This window comes from Aotus nancymaae, unplaced genomic scaffold, assembly GCF_030222135.1.
Source record: "Aotus nancymaae isolate 86718 unplaced genomic scaffold, 86718_ANA_hifiasm-v0.15.2.pri h1tg000003l, whole genome shotgun sequence".
In the NCBI taxonomy this organism is placed as follows: Eukaryota; Metazoa; Chordata; class Mammalia; order Primates; family Aotidae; genus Aotus; species Aotus nancymaae.
This window is the reverse complement of record NW_026988414.1, coordinates 76,085,789-76,101,950: the sequence shown is the minus strand read 5'-3', so window position 1 is coordinate 76,101,950 and position 16,162 is coordinate 76,085,789. Positions and strand designations below refer to the sequence as shown.

At 37.6% G+C, this 16,162-nt stretch overlaps 2 protein-coding genes across 7 annotated transcripts in view; one reads left to right on the top strand and one right to left on the bottom strand.

Moving 5' to 3' along the window:
* Positions 1 to 2,762, top strand: part of FBXO22 (F-box protein 22) — a 30,989-nt gene extending 28,227 nt beyond the window's left edge. Inside the window, exon 7 of the mRNA XM_012457701.2 lies at positions 1,629 to 2,762. Coding sequence (XP_012313124.2) covers positions 1,629 to 2,046 — 418 coding nt within the window. The 3' untranslated portion in view covers positions 2,047 to 2,762. The remainder of the gene's footprint in view (positions 1 to 1,628) is intronic.
* Positions 1 to 16,162, bottom strand: part of NRG4 (neuregulin 4) — a 113,801-nt gene that overhangs the window by 2,351 nt on the left and 95,288 nt on the right. Inside the window, exon 5 of one of the 6 annotated variants that reach the window (XM_012457703.2) lies at positions 13,844 to 16,087. The exons of the other annotated variants lie outside the window; for them this stretch is intronic. Coding sequence (XP_012313126.2) covers positions 16,077 to 16,087 — 11 coding nt within the window. The 3' untranslated portion in view covers positions 13,844 to 16,076. Of the gene's footprint in view, positions 1 to 13,843; positions 16,088 to 16,162 lie in introns of those variants that run through there. 6 annotated transcript variants of the gene reach the window in all.

The window sequence follows — 16,162 nt, the reverse complement described above, 5'->3', positions numbered from 1 at the left end:
TGGCTAAGTTATTTCCCCTCTTGCCTAATTTTTCCTGTGTCTTTGCTATTAACTTTTAAATTGTATATCAGTAGGGTAGTGGTGATTCAACATACAATGTACCTTTGAAATGCAGATATCTCACTCAGACTTACAACATCTGAGGCACTAGCTTGTTAGTGTAGCTATTTGTATGTCATCTACTTTTTAATACCTAATATGAGAAATACCCCCCACAATCATTACTCTTCACATGACCCATTAATTTTAATGTGGTCTTCGTATTCTGTCAGTGAGTGGGTAAGAGAAACCATTGAGTAAATGAGTGCTCCATTTTAATAAAGTCGAGATAACCCACTGACCCAGGGCCCCAAAAGGAAGGTGAATAATTCTTTGAGGCAAGATTGACAAGTGCATTAACAATTGTGTACCAAAGAGGAAATGTGATAAATGTGATAAAGTTTTAAAAGCAGCAGAGGACTTCAGAAGATGGATTTTGTCCCTCAGAAACTCATTTTACTACTAGCTAGCCTTATTATCTTAGTCACTTAACCTTTTTTGAGTCTTAGTTTCTCACTAATCCAGTGAATCTTGCCCATTTTATAGATTCAGATGTTGGAAGCATGATAGAAATGTAACATACTTGTTTCTCCCCTAGTGGATGTTCACTATATTATGCTTTATAACTCTTATCAATGTTGCATTTTCTTTTGTAAGGATAAAATACTTCATTTTTAAAAAATACTAGGCAAATACAAACAGAAAGCATGAGTTTTTAACCATCAAATTAAGCTGAACTCTAGACTCAAAGCAATAAAAAAGATTTAAAAAATCATATTTTCTAGTGGACTAGACATAAAGCTAAAACTTACAGAATTAATAGGTTTTAAAAATTATCCTCTAAGACTGGGCGCAGTGCCTCATCCCTGTAATCCCAGAACTTTGGGAGGCTGAGGCAGGAGGATTACTTGAGCCCAGGAGTTTGAGACCAGCCTGAGCAACATAGTGAGATCCAATCTTTACAAAATGTTTACAGATTGTCCAGGTGTGGTGACATGTATCTGTAGTCCCACTTGAGAGACTCAGGCGGGAGGATTGCTTTATTCCAGGAGTTTGAGGCTGCTGTGAGCTATGATTGTGCCACTGCACGTCAGCCTAGCTGACAGAGAACCTTGTCTCTAAAAAAATAAAATCACCCCTTTTTAATATACCTCTTTCAGAATTTGACAGCTGAAGTGGGGGAAAAAGACATTAACAGTGCAAATAATAGCAGAAGGCTTCATTTAATGGATATCTTTGTGTATATTAATAAAATTATAAGGTTCCTTTCAAGGAAGTCAGAAAGGTAAGGAAGCTACCTTCTAATAACTGAATATGGGTTTGAGCAATTGTTATGGATGTGCATTGCCCCTTTGTATTTGTGACTAAAAAAAATGGTGGCTTCTCTTGATCTGCCTTGTGCATTTTTTATGTATTAATTTTAATAACTTTTAACCCTGTTTTACTCACTTGTGAGGGTGCGCCTCAGATTGACCATAGGCTGCTAAAGGCAGCAGCCTCCCATCAGTGAATCAGAAGGATTTTGCTTTCATATTTAAAAATTTTAATGTTCCATGAGATATTGCCACTTTTCTAACTTAATTTTTCAGGAACCCTCTGGATATTGATGCCACTGGTGTGGTTGGACTGTCATTTAGTGGACACCGAATCCAGAGTGCCACTGTGCTCCTCAGCGAGGACGTCAATGATGAGAAGACTGCTGAGGCTGCGATGCAGCGCCTCAAAGCGGCCAGCATTCCAGAGCAGAACACCATTGGCTTCATGTTTGCATGTGTTGGCAGGGGCTTTCAGTATTACAGAGCCAAGGGGAATGTTGAGGCTGATGCATTTAGAAAGTATTTTCCTAGTGTGCCCTTATTCGGCTTCTTTGGAAATGGAGAAATTGGATGTGATCGGATAGTCACTGGGAACTTTATATTGAGGAAATGTAATGAGGTAAAAGATGATGATCTGTTTCATAGCTATACAACAATAATGGCACTCATACATCTGGGGTCATCTAAATAAAGCCATCTTTAAAGTGGCTTTCATAAAATATAACTTTTGGGTCCTGCCTTTTTGAGAAAATGGAAACTTGGTCTATGTGTATTTCAAACAAAAATAACTTTAAGATACATCTGTTTTGTAGCTTTCTAAGATCACACAAAGGTAGTTTTTAATATATTAGATGAAGGACAACTTTGGACATATAGGAGTTGAGAGCTTTTGCATCAGGCACAAGCAGAGTGATTATAGTTTTGCTTGTTTGCACCAGATCATGTAGCTGCTGAGTATTGTGACCTTAAATAGTCTTCCTCCATAGGAAGAGCAAAAGGGGATTCATCAGTATGATAGAGATTTAAGACATTCCCTGAGTACCCCTTGCAATGTTAGGTGATGTCTTTTAGCAGAATGATGAATACCTTTTTTTCTCCTATAGTAAAGGAGAAAAATATACTGATGGCTTGAGAAATTTTTCTCTGCTTTTCAATTTTATGAATTTTTTCAGAAGTTGTGATATTACTACTTACTTTTTACTTGACAAAAATTAAAGAACTATTTTTGTTTTGGTCAGATAAATTGACAAGACTAATCAGTATTTTATTAATTGTAAGTAAAACATTTTTTTTCCTTAAGTAAGTCTTTTTTTTTCATCTAGGTCTATATAGCTAACTGGTAGACCAGAGAATTACATCATCTTATTTATTTTGGTTTTATACCAATAAAACATACCTTGGAACTCATTCAGAAAATGTTTTGCATTTCATTGCTTTTGGTGGATAAACAAAGGAAGTAAACTGATCCTTTATAAATGAAAACCGAGAATAGCTGATGTTTGTCAGCTAGTCATTCCTGTCATATTCCCAGTAGAATGATTTTCAGGTTTGAATTTCTATACAAATATCTAAATAAGAGATATGCAGAGAGCACCAGTTTTCCCTCAATATCCATTCTTTCCTTTTCACATAATGATAGAACCTTTGATTTTTCAGTTGGGTTTGCCTCCTAGAATAAAGACTCCATTTCCCAGTCTCCTGTGCAGGTATGACTGCTCTGGACAATAGAATGTGAAGGGAAATGATGTGTCTCCTTCAAAATGGCATGATCTTTTTTTTGCCCCTTTCTGTATCCTGTTGCTTGGAATGTGGATCTGGTAGTGAGCGATCCTGGATCCTGCAGAGGAGGCAACACACTATTTGGAAGAAAACCGCAGAAGGATCTTGGTCCCTGCACAACCTCGTTGAAGAAACACCATAATTGGCCTGGATATCCACCTCCAGACTGTTTTACGAGAGAGAAATTAGCATATTCCACCTAATACACTATGATGTAACTAACGTTACTTTTCTAACAGTCAGTGGTTTGTTCTAACAGGACAGTAGAACACTTGCAAGGTAAGTAAAGTCAAATATATTAACATTATTCCTGCTTTTCCCTTTTTATCACTTTTATCCCCTTTTTTTAAAACTCAAAAGATTTTTCTCTTGCTATTTATATATATGTGATAAAAATACTTAGAAGATCCCTTTAATTCATGGTTATTCTAAATACTAGTTCCTGAGGAACGTCCAAAGAAAAATTGGTCAAAACTTTTCATCTGTGAATATTTATATTTAGCTCTTGTTATTCAGCTATTATCAAAATACCTTAAAATTCTATTCCTTGAATGTGCTCATATAGCTCATAAGGCAAATATTTTTCAAACTTTTTTGGTCCCTAATATTAACCAGAGTTGGTTGAACAGTAGAGAAAAGGGATTTTTAAAACTGAAAATTATGAACAAAATGAGCCTTAGAATAGAATGGATTATTTTAAACAAATTAATACTCAAAATATTTTTCTACATCTCAAAGTATAGTCTAATACAGGATAATTTCATACAGTATTTAATGTTGTTGTTACAGGGTTCCTTTTCATAGCTGAGCCTTTGGAGCTTGTTAATCATTTAGTCACCTGGTTGAAACCTTAGTGCAAAGTAGAAAGGGAAAAGTTGACCTAATAGAAATAATAGTAGTACTGATAAGAACAGAAGTCATTCTCCCTGCCTCTCAGAGGCCTTGAAGTTCTGCAAGGAAGGGAAATAGTAATTTAACCAAAGTTAAATCTGCATAACTCATTTATTACAATTTTGAAAGGCTTGTCTTAAACAAAAGCATTAAAGGAATATTAGCTAGAAACAAACTAAATTCCTAGCGATAACAATCATTGTAGTCCTCTGTGAAACTGAAAATAATGATGACATGAAAAAAAATGTGAGCATAAAAAAGAGAAGTAAAGGTGTATCCTTAGCCTACTTACTAAGGGACGATCAGATCATACAAGTGCTTTATTTAATCAAGACATTTAAAAATACTTATTTCATCTACATACTCTCAAAGCAAAATAATTTCTGGGGCTGTAGTTTCCTTTGTATAAGCCTTAAGCAAGGAATATATTTCCATTCCCTTTGATCCAAGTAAAGTCTAAGGAAGAGGGCAAGTAAACCCTGAAATTAAGACCTAGATATAGACACACCTCTGCAGACTGATAAAAGCGGGCAATCCAGTAGGCCACTTTACATTATAGTTATCTCAGTTTTGCTTACAGCAAACCCTAACCTTCAACCTAGGAGGTCAGCTAGCAAAAGATGTGCAGCTGGTTTATACTGCAGATTTAACAAAATGAACATGCAAAAAATTAAAACAAACTTTTTCAAATCTGAGAACTTTTTCTGTGCAATCTTCAGAAATTTTTAAGAATATAAATGTGCTTTTGTCATTTTATACCCAGTCTGGCCCAGGTTTGCACTGCCATAAATTGAGTTTTAATGGGAACAGAAGACTCCAGATCCTTTTGTTAGGAAGAAATCATAAGATTTTAGATGACTGACTTGATTTGCATTTGTAGAAACTGGGTATGAATTGGCTTAATGAAAATCCTAAAATAATAAAATAAATAAGCATTAGTAATAATATCCTTGTTAAATGAACAAAATGAACACTTGTACTATATAAAGAGTGTGGTACCAGAAAGTTACTTTAATATTGACCTTATATAGGGAAGAATAATCAAATATTTGCAAGACATGTTATTTTTGTTTTATGTATTTAACTTCTACCCTATGCCACAACTGAAGACAGGTTATAAGAACATAGGCTGCTACAAAGTAGGAAACTGGCAGAAGCCAATAAATATCATGTAATATTCTGGAAACTTTCATTTCTTAAAACAGACTTATAAAAGTTTTCACTCTGTAGTGACTGTTGTCACAGCCAGCAAACATAATAGGCAAGATAGATTACTTCAGAGGAAATTGAAAGAAAATATATTCATTAATGTTGCCTTTAAATGGAAATGATCAGATTGAGGAGAATTTTGAAACCACTGACATTTTTCTAATTTTGACTAACCAAAATTTAATCACCATACTTAATAAACATACTCTATTCAAGGTCTTGTTATAATACTAGAATTATAGGGAGATTATAGGGAGGAATAAAACATAATTGACCTGAGCGACATCAGCAAAGTGGGTGGACTTGGAAGCTGCAAGCTTTTGTTTCTCTATCAAAACATTTTAAAAACTAGAGCCGGCCGCGGTGGCTCATGCCTGTAATCCCAGCACTTTTTGGGAGGCCGAGGCGGGTGGATCACGAGGTCAACAGATCGAGACCATCCTGGGCAACAAGGTGAAACCCTGTCTCTACTAAAAATACAAAAAAATTAGCTGGGCATGGTGGCGCGTGCCTGTAATCCCAGCTACTCAGGAGGCTGAGGCAGGAGAATTGCCTGAACCCAGGAGGCGGAGGTTGCAGTGAGCCGAGATCGCGCCATTGCACTCCAGCCTGGGTAACAAGAGCGAAACTCCGTCTAAAAAAAAAAAAAAAAAAAAAATTAAAAACTGAGTAGCAGCTGTCTGAACAAACTTTATTGGAGCTTTGGAAAACGCAAAGGTTTACAGCAACCAAAAGAATGCCCAATCATCTTCAGAATGGTTGGTAGGAAAATTTTGTGACATTTTTACTGGCTCTTGCCCCAACTCCTCCCTGCACTGTGGCAGTCTTGAAACAGCAGAAGCCCAGTTTCCTTCCTTGGAAAACAGAAGAGACTTTTTTTTTTTCTTTTTGCAAATTACTGTGTACATTTTTTTCTAACCCATCTGGGGATACCTGAAGGACTGACCCAAGGTCACATTTTTGTTTTGCCTAACTGGAAGGGTGGGCACTGCTTATAAAAGCTGCAAAGAACCACAGGTGTCTGGGGCAAAAGGTGATGAGTAGAAACATAAAATAGAACAACTAAGACCCAGCGGAGAATCTGGGGTAAGACTTTTGGGAACAGTAAATACAGGAGGGATTTAAAATTCGACATGGATGCCCAGGGAAAACACTTGCCCCAGAAAGTTCTAAGACCTAAGCTTTCACCTTGCTCTAGTCCCTACACTCAAAAACAGGCCAAAGTAAGTATTGAAGGCTTACCTGGCATGAAGCCAATTTGTATAATCTAGGATAGTTCCTGGCATTCAAGGGAATTTCTGTCAAAATAGCTGAACATGACATAAAAGGAAGAGACACTTCAGTGATCACACACAAAAGGAATTATCTTTTATAAAAATAGTTTGGAGAACTCTGAAAACAAATGGATAACAGCTTTTAACAATAAACAATACCAACGATCCAGAAAACCATGAGAAAAGGAAAGAATCTCATACCTAGAGTTACCATATTATAATAGTGAATACCCAATTCCCAAGAAAAAAATCGCAGGCCATTCAAAGGAACAGGAAAATAATGCCCATTCAAAAGATTAAAATTAACTGACAGACATTGTCCTAATGAAGGACATGAAACTAGACAAATATTTGAAAACAACTCAAATATGTCCAAAGAACTAAATGAAAGCATGAACAAAGAAAGGAAATCAGGAAAATGATAAATGAACAGAATCAGAATATCAACAGCTAGGCATTATAAAAAGAAATTCTGGAGGAGAAAAGTATAATAAATGAAATTTTCACTAGAGGGGTTCAGCAGCTGATATGAGCAGGTAGAAGAAAGAATCAGCAAACTTGAGATGGGATCATTGAACAATAAAGCCTCCAATGTGGAATTAACACACTCAACCAATTGGTAAAGAAGAAATCACAAGGGAAGCTAAAAAGAAAAATACAACATACCAAAATTTATAGGATGTAATAAAAGCACTGCTAAAGGAGAGATTTATAGACATAAATGCTTACATTAAAAAAAAAAATCAGGCCAGGCACAGTGTCTCACGCCTGTAATCCCAGCACTTTGGGATGCCAAGGTGGGCGGATCACGAGGTCAGGAGTTCGAGACCATCCTGGCCAACATGGTGAAACCCCATCTCAAAAAAAAAAGAAAAAAAAATCACATGTTGGCTGGGCACGGTTGGCTCATGCCTGTAATCCCAGCACTTTGGGAGGCCAAGGTCGGGGGATCATGAGGTCAGGAGAGAGGGACCATCCTGGCTAACACAGTGAAACCCCATCTCTACTAAAAATTCAAAAAATTAGCCAGATGTGGTGGCATGTGCCTGTAGTCCCAGCTACTTGGGAGGCTGAGGCAGGAGAATCGCTTGAATCCATGAAGGGGAGGTTGCAGTGAGTGGAGACCGTGCCACTGCACTCCAGCCTGGGCGACAGAGCAAGACTCTATTTCAAAAACAACAACATCTCATGTCATCTGACTTTGCAACACTAAATCCAAAGCTAGCAGATGGAAGGAAATAAAGGTTAGAAGAGATAAATTGAATAAAGAATAGAAACATTAGAGAAAAATAAATGAAAATTCTTTTAAAAACTATAAAGTTGAAAAACCTGTACCTAGATGGACTAAGAAAATAAGGAAGATTCAATTGCTAAAATATGAAAATGGGGACAGCACTCTAGATTCTAAAAAAACAAAAAGGGTTATAAGAATACATTGGACAACCTAGATGAAATCGTCAAAATCCTAGAAATGCAAAACCTACCACTGCTGAACTATGAAAAAAAATTAAAAATCTGAATAGAACTATAATTAGCAAGGTGATTGAATTAGTAATCAAAATTCTCCTGGAAAAGAAAGCACTGGACCTGATGATTTTCATTTGTGAATTCTACCAAACAAGAAAAAATAACCCAAATCCCTCTCAAATTTTGAAGAGGAAGGATGCTTCCTAATTGATTCTGGGGCTAATATTACCCTGATGCTGAAGTCAGACAAAGATACCACAAGAAAAGATTACAGACTAATATTCCTTATGAGCACTGATTCAACAATTGTCAATACTAGGAAACAGAATTTAGCAGCATATTACAAGGATTATACACCATAACCAAATGAAATCAATTCCTGGAATGCAAGGATGGTTCAACATACAAAAATCAGTATAATATGCCACATTAACAGAATGAAGGGAAAACAACCAGATGATAATCGCAATTGATGCAGACAAAGCATCTGACAAAATCTAGCAGCCTCTTGTGATTAAAAACACTCAACAAATGAGGGATAAAAGGAAACTACCTCAACATAACAAAAGCCAGATATGAAAAGCCCACAGTAGATGTCATACTCAGTGGTGAAAGACTGAAAGCTTTTCCTTTAAGATCAAGCAACAACGCTCACTCTTTCACCATTCCTATTCAACACAGTACTGGAAGTTCTAGCCTGAGCTAGAAAAATAAAAGACATCCAAGTTGGAAAGTAAGAAGTAAAATCCTATCTGTTGACAGATGGTATGATCTGTAGACAACCCTAAAGATTTCACACCAAAAAAAACCCATAAAAGGCCAGACATGGTGACTCATACCTGTAATCCCAGGACTTTGGGAGGCTCAGGTGGGCAGATCATGAAGTCAGGAGATCGAGACCATCCTGGCTAACACTGTGAAACCCTGTCTCTACTAAAAATACATACACACACAAAAATTAGCCAGGCATGGTGACATGTACCTGTAGCCCCAGCTACTCAAGAGGCTGAGGCAGGAGAATCGCTTGAACCGGGAGGCGGAGGTTGCAGTGAGCTGAGATCGTGCCACTGCACTCCAGCCTGGGTGACAGAGTGAGACTCTGTCTCAAGAACAAAAAACCGTTAGAGTTAATTAATTCAGCAAGGTAGCAGTATACAAAGTCAACACACAAAAATCAATTGCATTCCTGTACACTAACAATGAACAATCTGAGAAGGAAGCCACAAGAACAGTTCCATTTACCATAGCATCAAAAAGAATTAAAAGACACCGAAATTAACTTACCCAAGGTGGTGAATGGCTTGTCCAATGAAAACTGTAGAACACTGCTTAAATAAAGACATAAATAAGTGGAAACACATCTCATGTTCATGGATTGGAAAATCTAATATTGTTAATATGTGAGCACTACCCAAAGTGATTTACAGATTCACTGCAGTCTCTATCAGAATTCTAGGATTTTTTTTTTTTTTTTACAGAAATAGAAAAACTCACCCTGAAGTTCATATAGAATCTGAAGGAATCCCAAATAGCCAAATCAGTCTTGAGAAAGAACAAATTGGAAGATTTATACCTCCAGATTTTAAAACTTACTAATTAAGTAATCAAAACAATGTGATTCTGGCATAAAGACAGACCAATGGGATAGACTGGAGACCCTAGAAATAAACCCTCTCATATGTAACTAAATGATTTTTGACAAGGGTGCCAAGACTATTCAAAGGATAGTTTTTTCAACAAATAGTGATGGGAAAGCTGGAAAACCACATGGCTAAAGAATGAAGTTGCAACCTTAACGTGTACAAAAATTAACTCAAAATGGATCAAAGACCTAAATGTGAGAGCTAAAACGATAAAACTCTTAGGATGTAGCAATGATTTTTTGGATATGACACCAAATTCAGACAACAAAAGAAAAAATAGGCAAATTGGACTTAATTAAAATTTTAAAATTTTGTGCATCAAAGGACACTATCAACAGAGTAAAAAGATTACTTATGGAGTGGGAGAAAATACATGTAATTCACATACCTAATAAGGACTTCACATCCAGCATACAAAACTCCCAAAATGCAACAACAATGTAAAAAGTTGATTTTAAAAATGGCAAAGGATTTGGATAGGTCTCCAGAGAAGACATGCAGATAGCCAAAGAGCACATGAAAAAATGCTTAATATCACTAAACAGGAAATGCAAATCAGAACCACAATGAGATACTACTTCATACCCATTGGGATAGCTGTTACTAAAAAAAAAAAAAGTGTTGGCAAGAATGTGGAGAAATTGGCACTCTTATTACTGATAGAAATATACAGTGGTGCAGCTGCTGTGGAAAACAGTATGGTGATTTTCCAATTAAATATAGAATTGTTATTTGATTCAGCAATTGCATTTCTGGGTATATACACAAAGTAATTGAAAGCAGGGGCTTGAGGGTATATTTGTATACCAATGTTCATTGCAGCATTATTCACAGTAGTCAAAAGGTAGAAACAACCCAAATGTCTAACAGATGAATGGACAGACAAAATGTGTTATATCCACACAATGGAGGAGTATTCAGCCATACAAAGGAAATTCTGCTACATATTACGTCATGGATGAACAAGACACCAAGTGAAGTAAATCACAAAAGGACAATACTTTATGAATCCACTTATGTGAGGTGCCTAGAGTTGTGAGATTCTTAGAGACAAAGTAGAACAAAGGTTATTTTTTTGTCACTGGGAACAGGAGGGAATGGGAATTTATTGTTTAAGGGACACAGATTAGTGTGGGATCATGCATAGTGGTGATTGGTACATACAATGAATGTACTTAATGCCTCTAAACTGTACACTTCAAAATGGTTAAAATTTAAATCTTACATATATTTTGCCAAAGTAAATGTTTAAGCCATCCAAAAAAATCGTATGGCCTAGCTATTTAAAAAAGAGGGATTGGGGTATTTAGTCACAAGACATAGAGGAACCTTCAATGTATATTGTTAAGTGAAAGAAGTCAGTCTGAAAGGCTACACACTGTATGATTTCAAATATGTGACATTCTGGAGAAAGTAAAGACATTAGTGGTTGCTAGAGGTTCAGTGGGAGGGAGGGGTCAATACATGGAATAGAGATTTTTAGGGCAGTGGAACTACTGTATACAATACTATAATAGTGGATGCATGGCTGGGCGCAGTGGCTCACACCTGTCATCCCAGCACTTTGAGAGGCTGAGGCGAATGGATCACCTGAGGTCCGGAGATCCTGGCTAACACGGTGAAACTCCATCTCTACTAAAAATACAAAAGATTAGTTGGGCATGCTGGCATGCATTTGTAATCCTAGCTACTTAGGAGGCTGAGGCAGAAGAATCGCTTGAACCTGGGAGGTGGAGGTTGCAGTGAGCCGAGATCGCACCACTGTACCCCAGCCTGGGCAACAGAGCAAGACTCCATCTCAAAAAAATTATAAGTAGTGGATCCATGCCATTATATATTGGTCAAAATTCATAAAGCCATACAACAAAAAGAGAACCCTTCATGTAAACTATAGGCTTCCACTACCCTGGGTGACAGTGAGACCTTGTCTCAAAAAATAAAAATGTGCCAATATTGGTTAAACAAACACTAGTGCAAGATGTTAATAATAAAGGCCTGGGACCAGGGCTTGGCGGGGGAGGAACATAGGAGAACTCTGTACTATCTGCTCAGTTTTTCTGAAAATCTAACAATAAAATCTATTAATTAAATTATGTGAGCACTTTTCATTTTGTATACTCTGTCTCAGTGTCTGGTCCTCATGTGTTTGTTAAATGAATGAATGATGGGTGATGAATGAATCAGTGACACTAGTGACACACTGCATTCACAGTGCCTACACTGGGCCAGGATGTGTGGAGAAGCATCCACAGCCTTGACAGAGGATATAGTTCAGAGATGGGCTGTTACGTTTGGCCAGTCCATGTGCCTCTGCCTAAGCCATTTACCAGCCCCAGACCTTTCCACTGCTCCAAGACTTGTTTTCACACTTTCTTCAAGTTACTGTTGCTTTTTTCTTTTCTTTTCTTTTTTTCCCATGTAACTCGGGTAAAAAAAACTGGAGAAACTAAAAATTGTTCTGACTGAACCAGTTCTTAATGTTGCACCTAAAAAGATGAAAACTGCATTCTGCAAAATCATGCACTGAAAATTACAAGGAAAATAGATTTGGAACTTTGTAACCTGTGTAGTACAGTAACAATCCTAAATTTCCACTGGCATTTGCACCTAGAATTAGTCCATCTTTTGCAGTCTTAAACTTTTGGGGTTTTGTTTCTTCCTTTGAAAGACAGATCCATGATATAGAGGTATCCATCAGTCAGTGCCCCCTCCCCCGCCCTTTTTTTTAAGGTGGAGTCTTGCTCTGTCACTCAGGCTAGAGTGCAGTGGTGCGATCTTGGCTCACTGCAACCTCCACCTCCCGGGTTTAAGCCATTCTGAATCAGCCTCCCAAGTAGCTGGGATTACAGGCACTTGCCACCATGCCTGGCTAATTTTGTATTTTTAGTAGAGATGAGGTTTCATCATTTTGGCCAGGCTGGTCTCGAACTCCTGACCTCGTGATCCACCTGCCTCAGCCTCCCAAAGTGCTGGGATTACAGGTGTGAGCCACCACACCCAGCCAGTCAGTCCTTTTTTCTAATTGCCAGGTGAAATGTCTTCTCGGTGTTTTCATCTGTACTTGCAGCTTCTCAGATATATCAACAGCAAGAATGGGGTGGTTTTGAAGGCCACTAAGCCAGCTACTCCTTGCACTTAAAGGATTTTCATCCTTTTTCATAAGATCTTCATCTATCCCTTAGGGTTTCTCTCTGGGTGTGTGAACATTTGTCTGGTTGCTTCAGCACATCAGCTTTCCAGGGAGAGGCATGTTGAGCCAATGTGACTTCCGAATTTTACTGGTATCCCCTACTTAGCAGTTGCTGATGGACTGACGCCATTACAAAAGCACACACGCCTTGCAGCAGAGTGGATTATGACAGGTTCATGATATGACAGGTTACACAAGCGTTTCATTTAGGAAATAAAGGATTAAATTTTTAATTCTTTTACCTAATGGTGTTTCATTTTCTGCCTTTGTAAAATAAAAGCAATGATTTGGTTCACTTTGACGTTTCTTCAGTGTTCTCTGTGATCTATGAAAAATAAGAATTAAGATGCTTTCTCCACTGCAGTTTTTCTTTATATGCACACCTACCTACATGTCTCTCTCAACTTATTCACATATATAAGCCAACCCCTTCTGTTTGTCATAGGATGTGTTGAGGTAAACTAACCCAGACTATCAGAAGTTTCCAGCACCCTGTCCTATAAGACTCCTCAGAACGCCGGATTCCCCATTCAAGTCTCAACCCCTCTACCCCCACCACCATTATCACCACCGCCTTTGCTCAATGCCTCTTTTACCCAAAGTTCTAACAAGGCTGGTGATCTTTCCGAGATATTACAAGTTAGAGAAGGGTGGTTGAGGGGAAAAGATTGCTAGAGTGAGTCACTGTAACAGCAATGACAATAGTAATAGATGGCTAGAAAATACCAAGGAAACAAGGACTAATAAAACCTGTGGCTAATTGGGATTGTTGAGACACAAATTCCCTATGTAGCCAACCAGCCCTGAGACTATCCCCCGTATCTGTGGAAGCGGAAGTGCAGTAAGAAAAACATGGGTTTAAGGTCCCCAAACCTGTTTTCTCATTGTAAAGTGAGAATAATACCACCTGCCCCATGCAGTTGTTAAGATTGATGGGGGGTTAAAATATTTGAAATATTAACCATAGTGCCTGGCACACAGGCATGTAATGTGCATGATTAATATCATTACACTGCATTCTTTATATTTGGAGAGTTGTGTTGTCAGCTTTAGGGCATTATTGTAGTACGGACGATGTAGAACAGCAGTATAAATGCATGCTAAGACTTTAGGCTGTGGATTTATGCTAGGAATAAACTGGAAAGATTACCTGGGGAGGATTACATTCCAGAAGCACACAAGGCGACATGAATAAACCTACCAATGAAATAAGGCTTGATGGCGTGGTGGCAGGAGGACATCCTTGGTGAAGAAGGTCATTAATAAGTTTTAAAATATGACATACATTTATGCTATGATTTTCATAATGAGCTAACATTTTTAAGCAACTCCCAGTCTTCATCATCAACTCTCCTCATCAGATAATCTTAACTTTATTTTCATGACACATACCACATTTAGTAAAAGGCATGTGTGGGGGTGGGGGTGGGTGGGGGGTTGTTGTTGTTTGCTTATAGTTATGGCCTTGCATTTATTGACTGAGATTGTTCAATCCTTGAAAAAGTGTTTGGTCAAATGAGCTAATTTTGTGAGCCAAGCCTAATACTTTATCCCAATTTTTAACCTTTGTTATTATGTCTTTTTCTACTTAAAAAAAATAGTAATTTAATACTTGAGTTCCAAAACTCTCCAGTTAACCAGAGCATATGTATATGTGTGGAGAGGCTGCACAGCCACTTTATATATATATATATAAAATATACACAAATATGTCTTTATAAACAGAAAGGAGTCAAAAGCTGTTTTATATGTGTGTGGTTTCTAAAAAAAAATAAGTCTTTACCACACCACTGAACATTCTGGGGAAAATAAAAAAATCAAGAGGCAAACCTTTTGGGGAGAATGCTGTTGATGAATTACAAGCATGGATACTTGTGCATTCAAGACCTAATGGCAGGATACTATTTCCAAACTTGTTTCTATCAGATTTGGCCCCTAGTGTTAACCTTTCCAGTTAACATCATGATCATTTAAAATCTTTCCGTTCTCTGAGAATTTTTTCTTTCTTTTCTTTTTTTTTTTTTTTTAGACAGAATCTCACTCTGTCGTCTAGGCTAGAGTGAGTGGCACGATCTTGGCTCACTGCAACCTCTGCCTCCTGGGTTCAAGTGATTCTCCTGCCTTAGCTTCCAGGGTAGGTAGCTGGGATTACAGGCGCCTGCCACCATGCCCAGCTAATTTTTGTATTTTTAGTAGAGACAGGGTTTCGCCATGTTGGCCAGGCTGGTCTCCCACTCTTGGCCTCAGGTGATTCACCTGCGTCGGCCTCCCAAAGCGCTGGGATTACAGGCGTGAGCCACCGTGCCCAGCCCAATTGTGCTTTTTGTATTGTATCTAAAAATCTTTGCCTAATTCAACGTCACAAAGACTTTCTCTAATGTTTTCTTATAAGAGTTTTATAGTTTTAGCTCCTAGATTCATTTTGAGTTATTTTTTGTCTACGGTAAAGGGTCTGAATTCATGTTTTTGCATGTGAGTATCCAAACTCCCCCTGTATCCTTTGTCGGAAAGACTATCCTTTCTATACTGAATTGCCTTGGCAGCTTTGTAAAAAATCAGTTGTGGTCTGTCTGGATGCCAATACTACACTGTCTTGATTATTGTAGCTTTATAGTAAGTCAGGAAATCAGACAGTATGAGGCTTCTAACTTTGTTCTTCTTTTTAAAAACTATTTTCTCTATTCTAGGTCCTTTGCATGTCCATGGGAATTTCAGAATCACCTTGTCAATTTTTACAAAAACACCCGTTGAGATTTTGTCGGGGATGGCATTGCATCTATATAGGTCAATTTGAGAACTGACATCTTATAATATTAAATCTTCAAAATCTATGAACAAAATATAACTCTCCATTTATTTAGGTCTTCATTTCTCTCAGCATTTTTTTTTAGTTTTCACTGTGTAGGTCTTTCATATTTTTGTCTAATGTGTTCCTATGTACTTAATATATTGAGATTCTATTGTGAATGATAATTATTTTCTAAATTTCCATATCTAATTGTTATTGATATATAGGAATACAATTGACTTTTTTAAAATTTTAAGGTGAGTTTATTAAGTTGAATGATTAAATCTAACAGAAGTATATTCTCCTGAAAGTTATTTCTTCTTGGAGAAAAGAAAAGGAAAATCAAAACCCTCTGTGCATAGCCGTGATGCTGTGGCAGCTGAGACGCTGCAGATGGGGACAGTCCTCTGGTCAGTGGAGTCACTTTCTGGTTCAGCAGGATTGGAGTCTGGATCATCCTCCTCATCCCCCAGCTCCAGGTCATCCATTTCCTGGAACAAAGACTCAATTAACTCCACATTGTTTCCAGCATCCTCCAAGAACTGGATATCGGATGTGTCAAGATT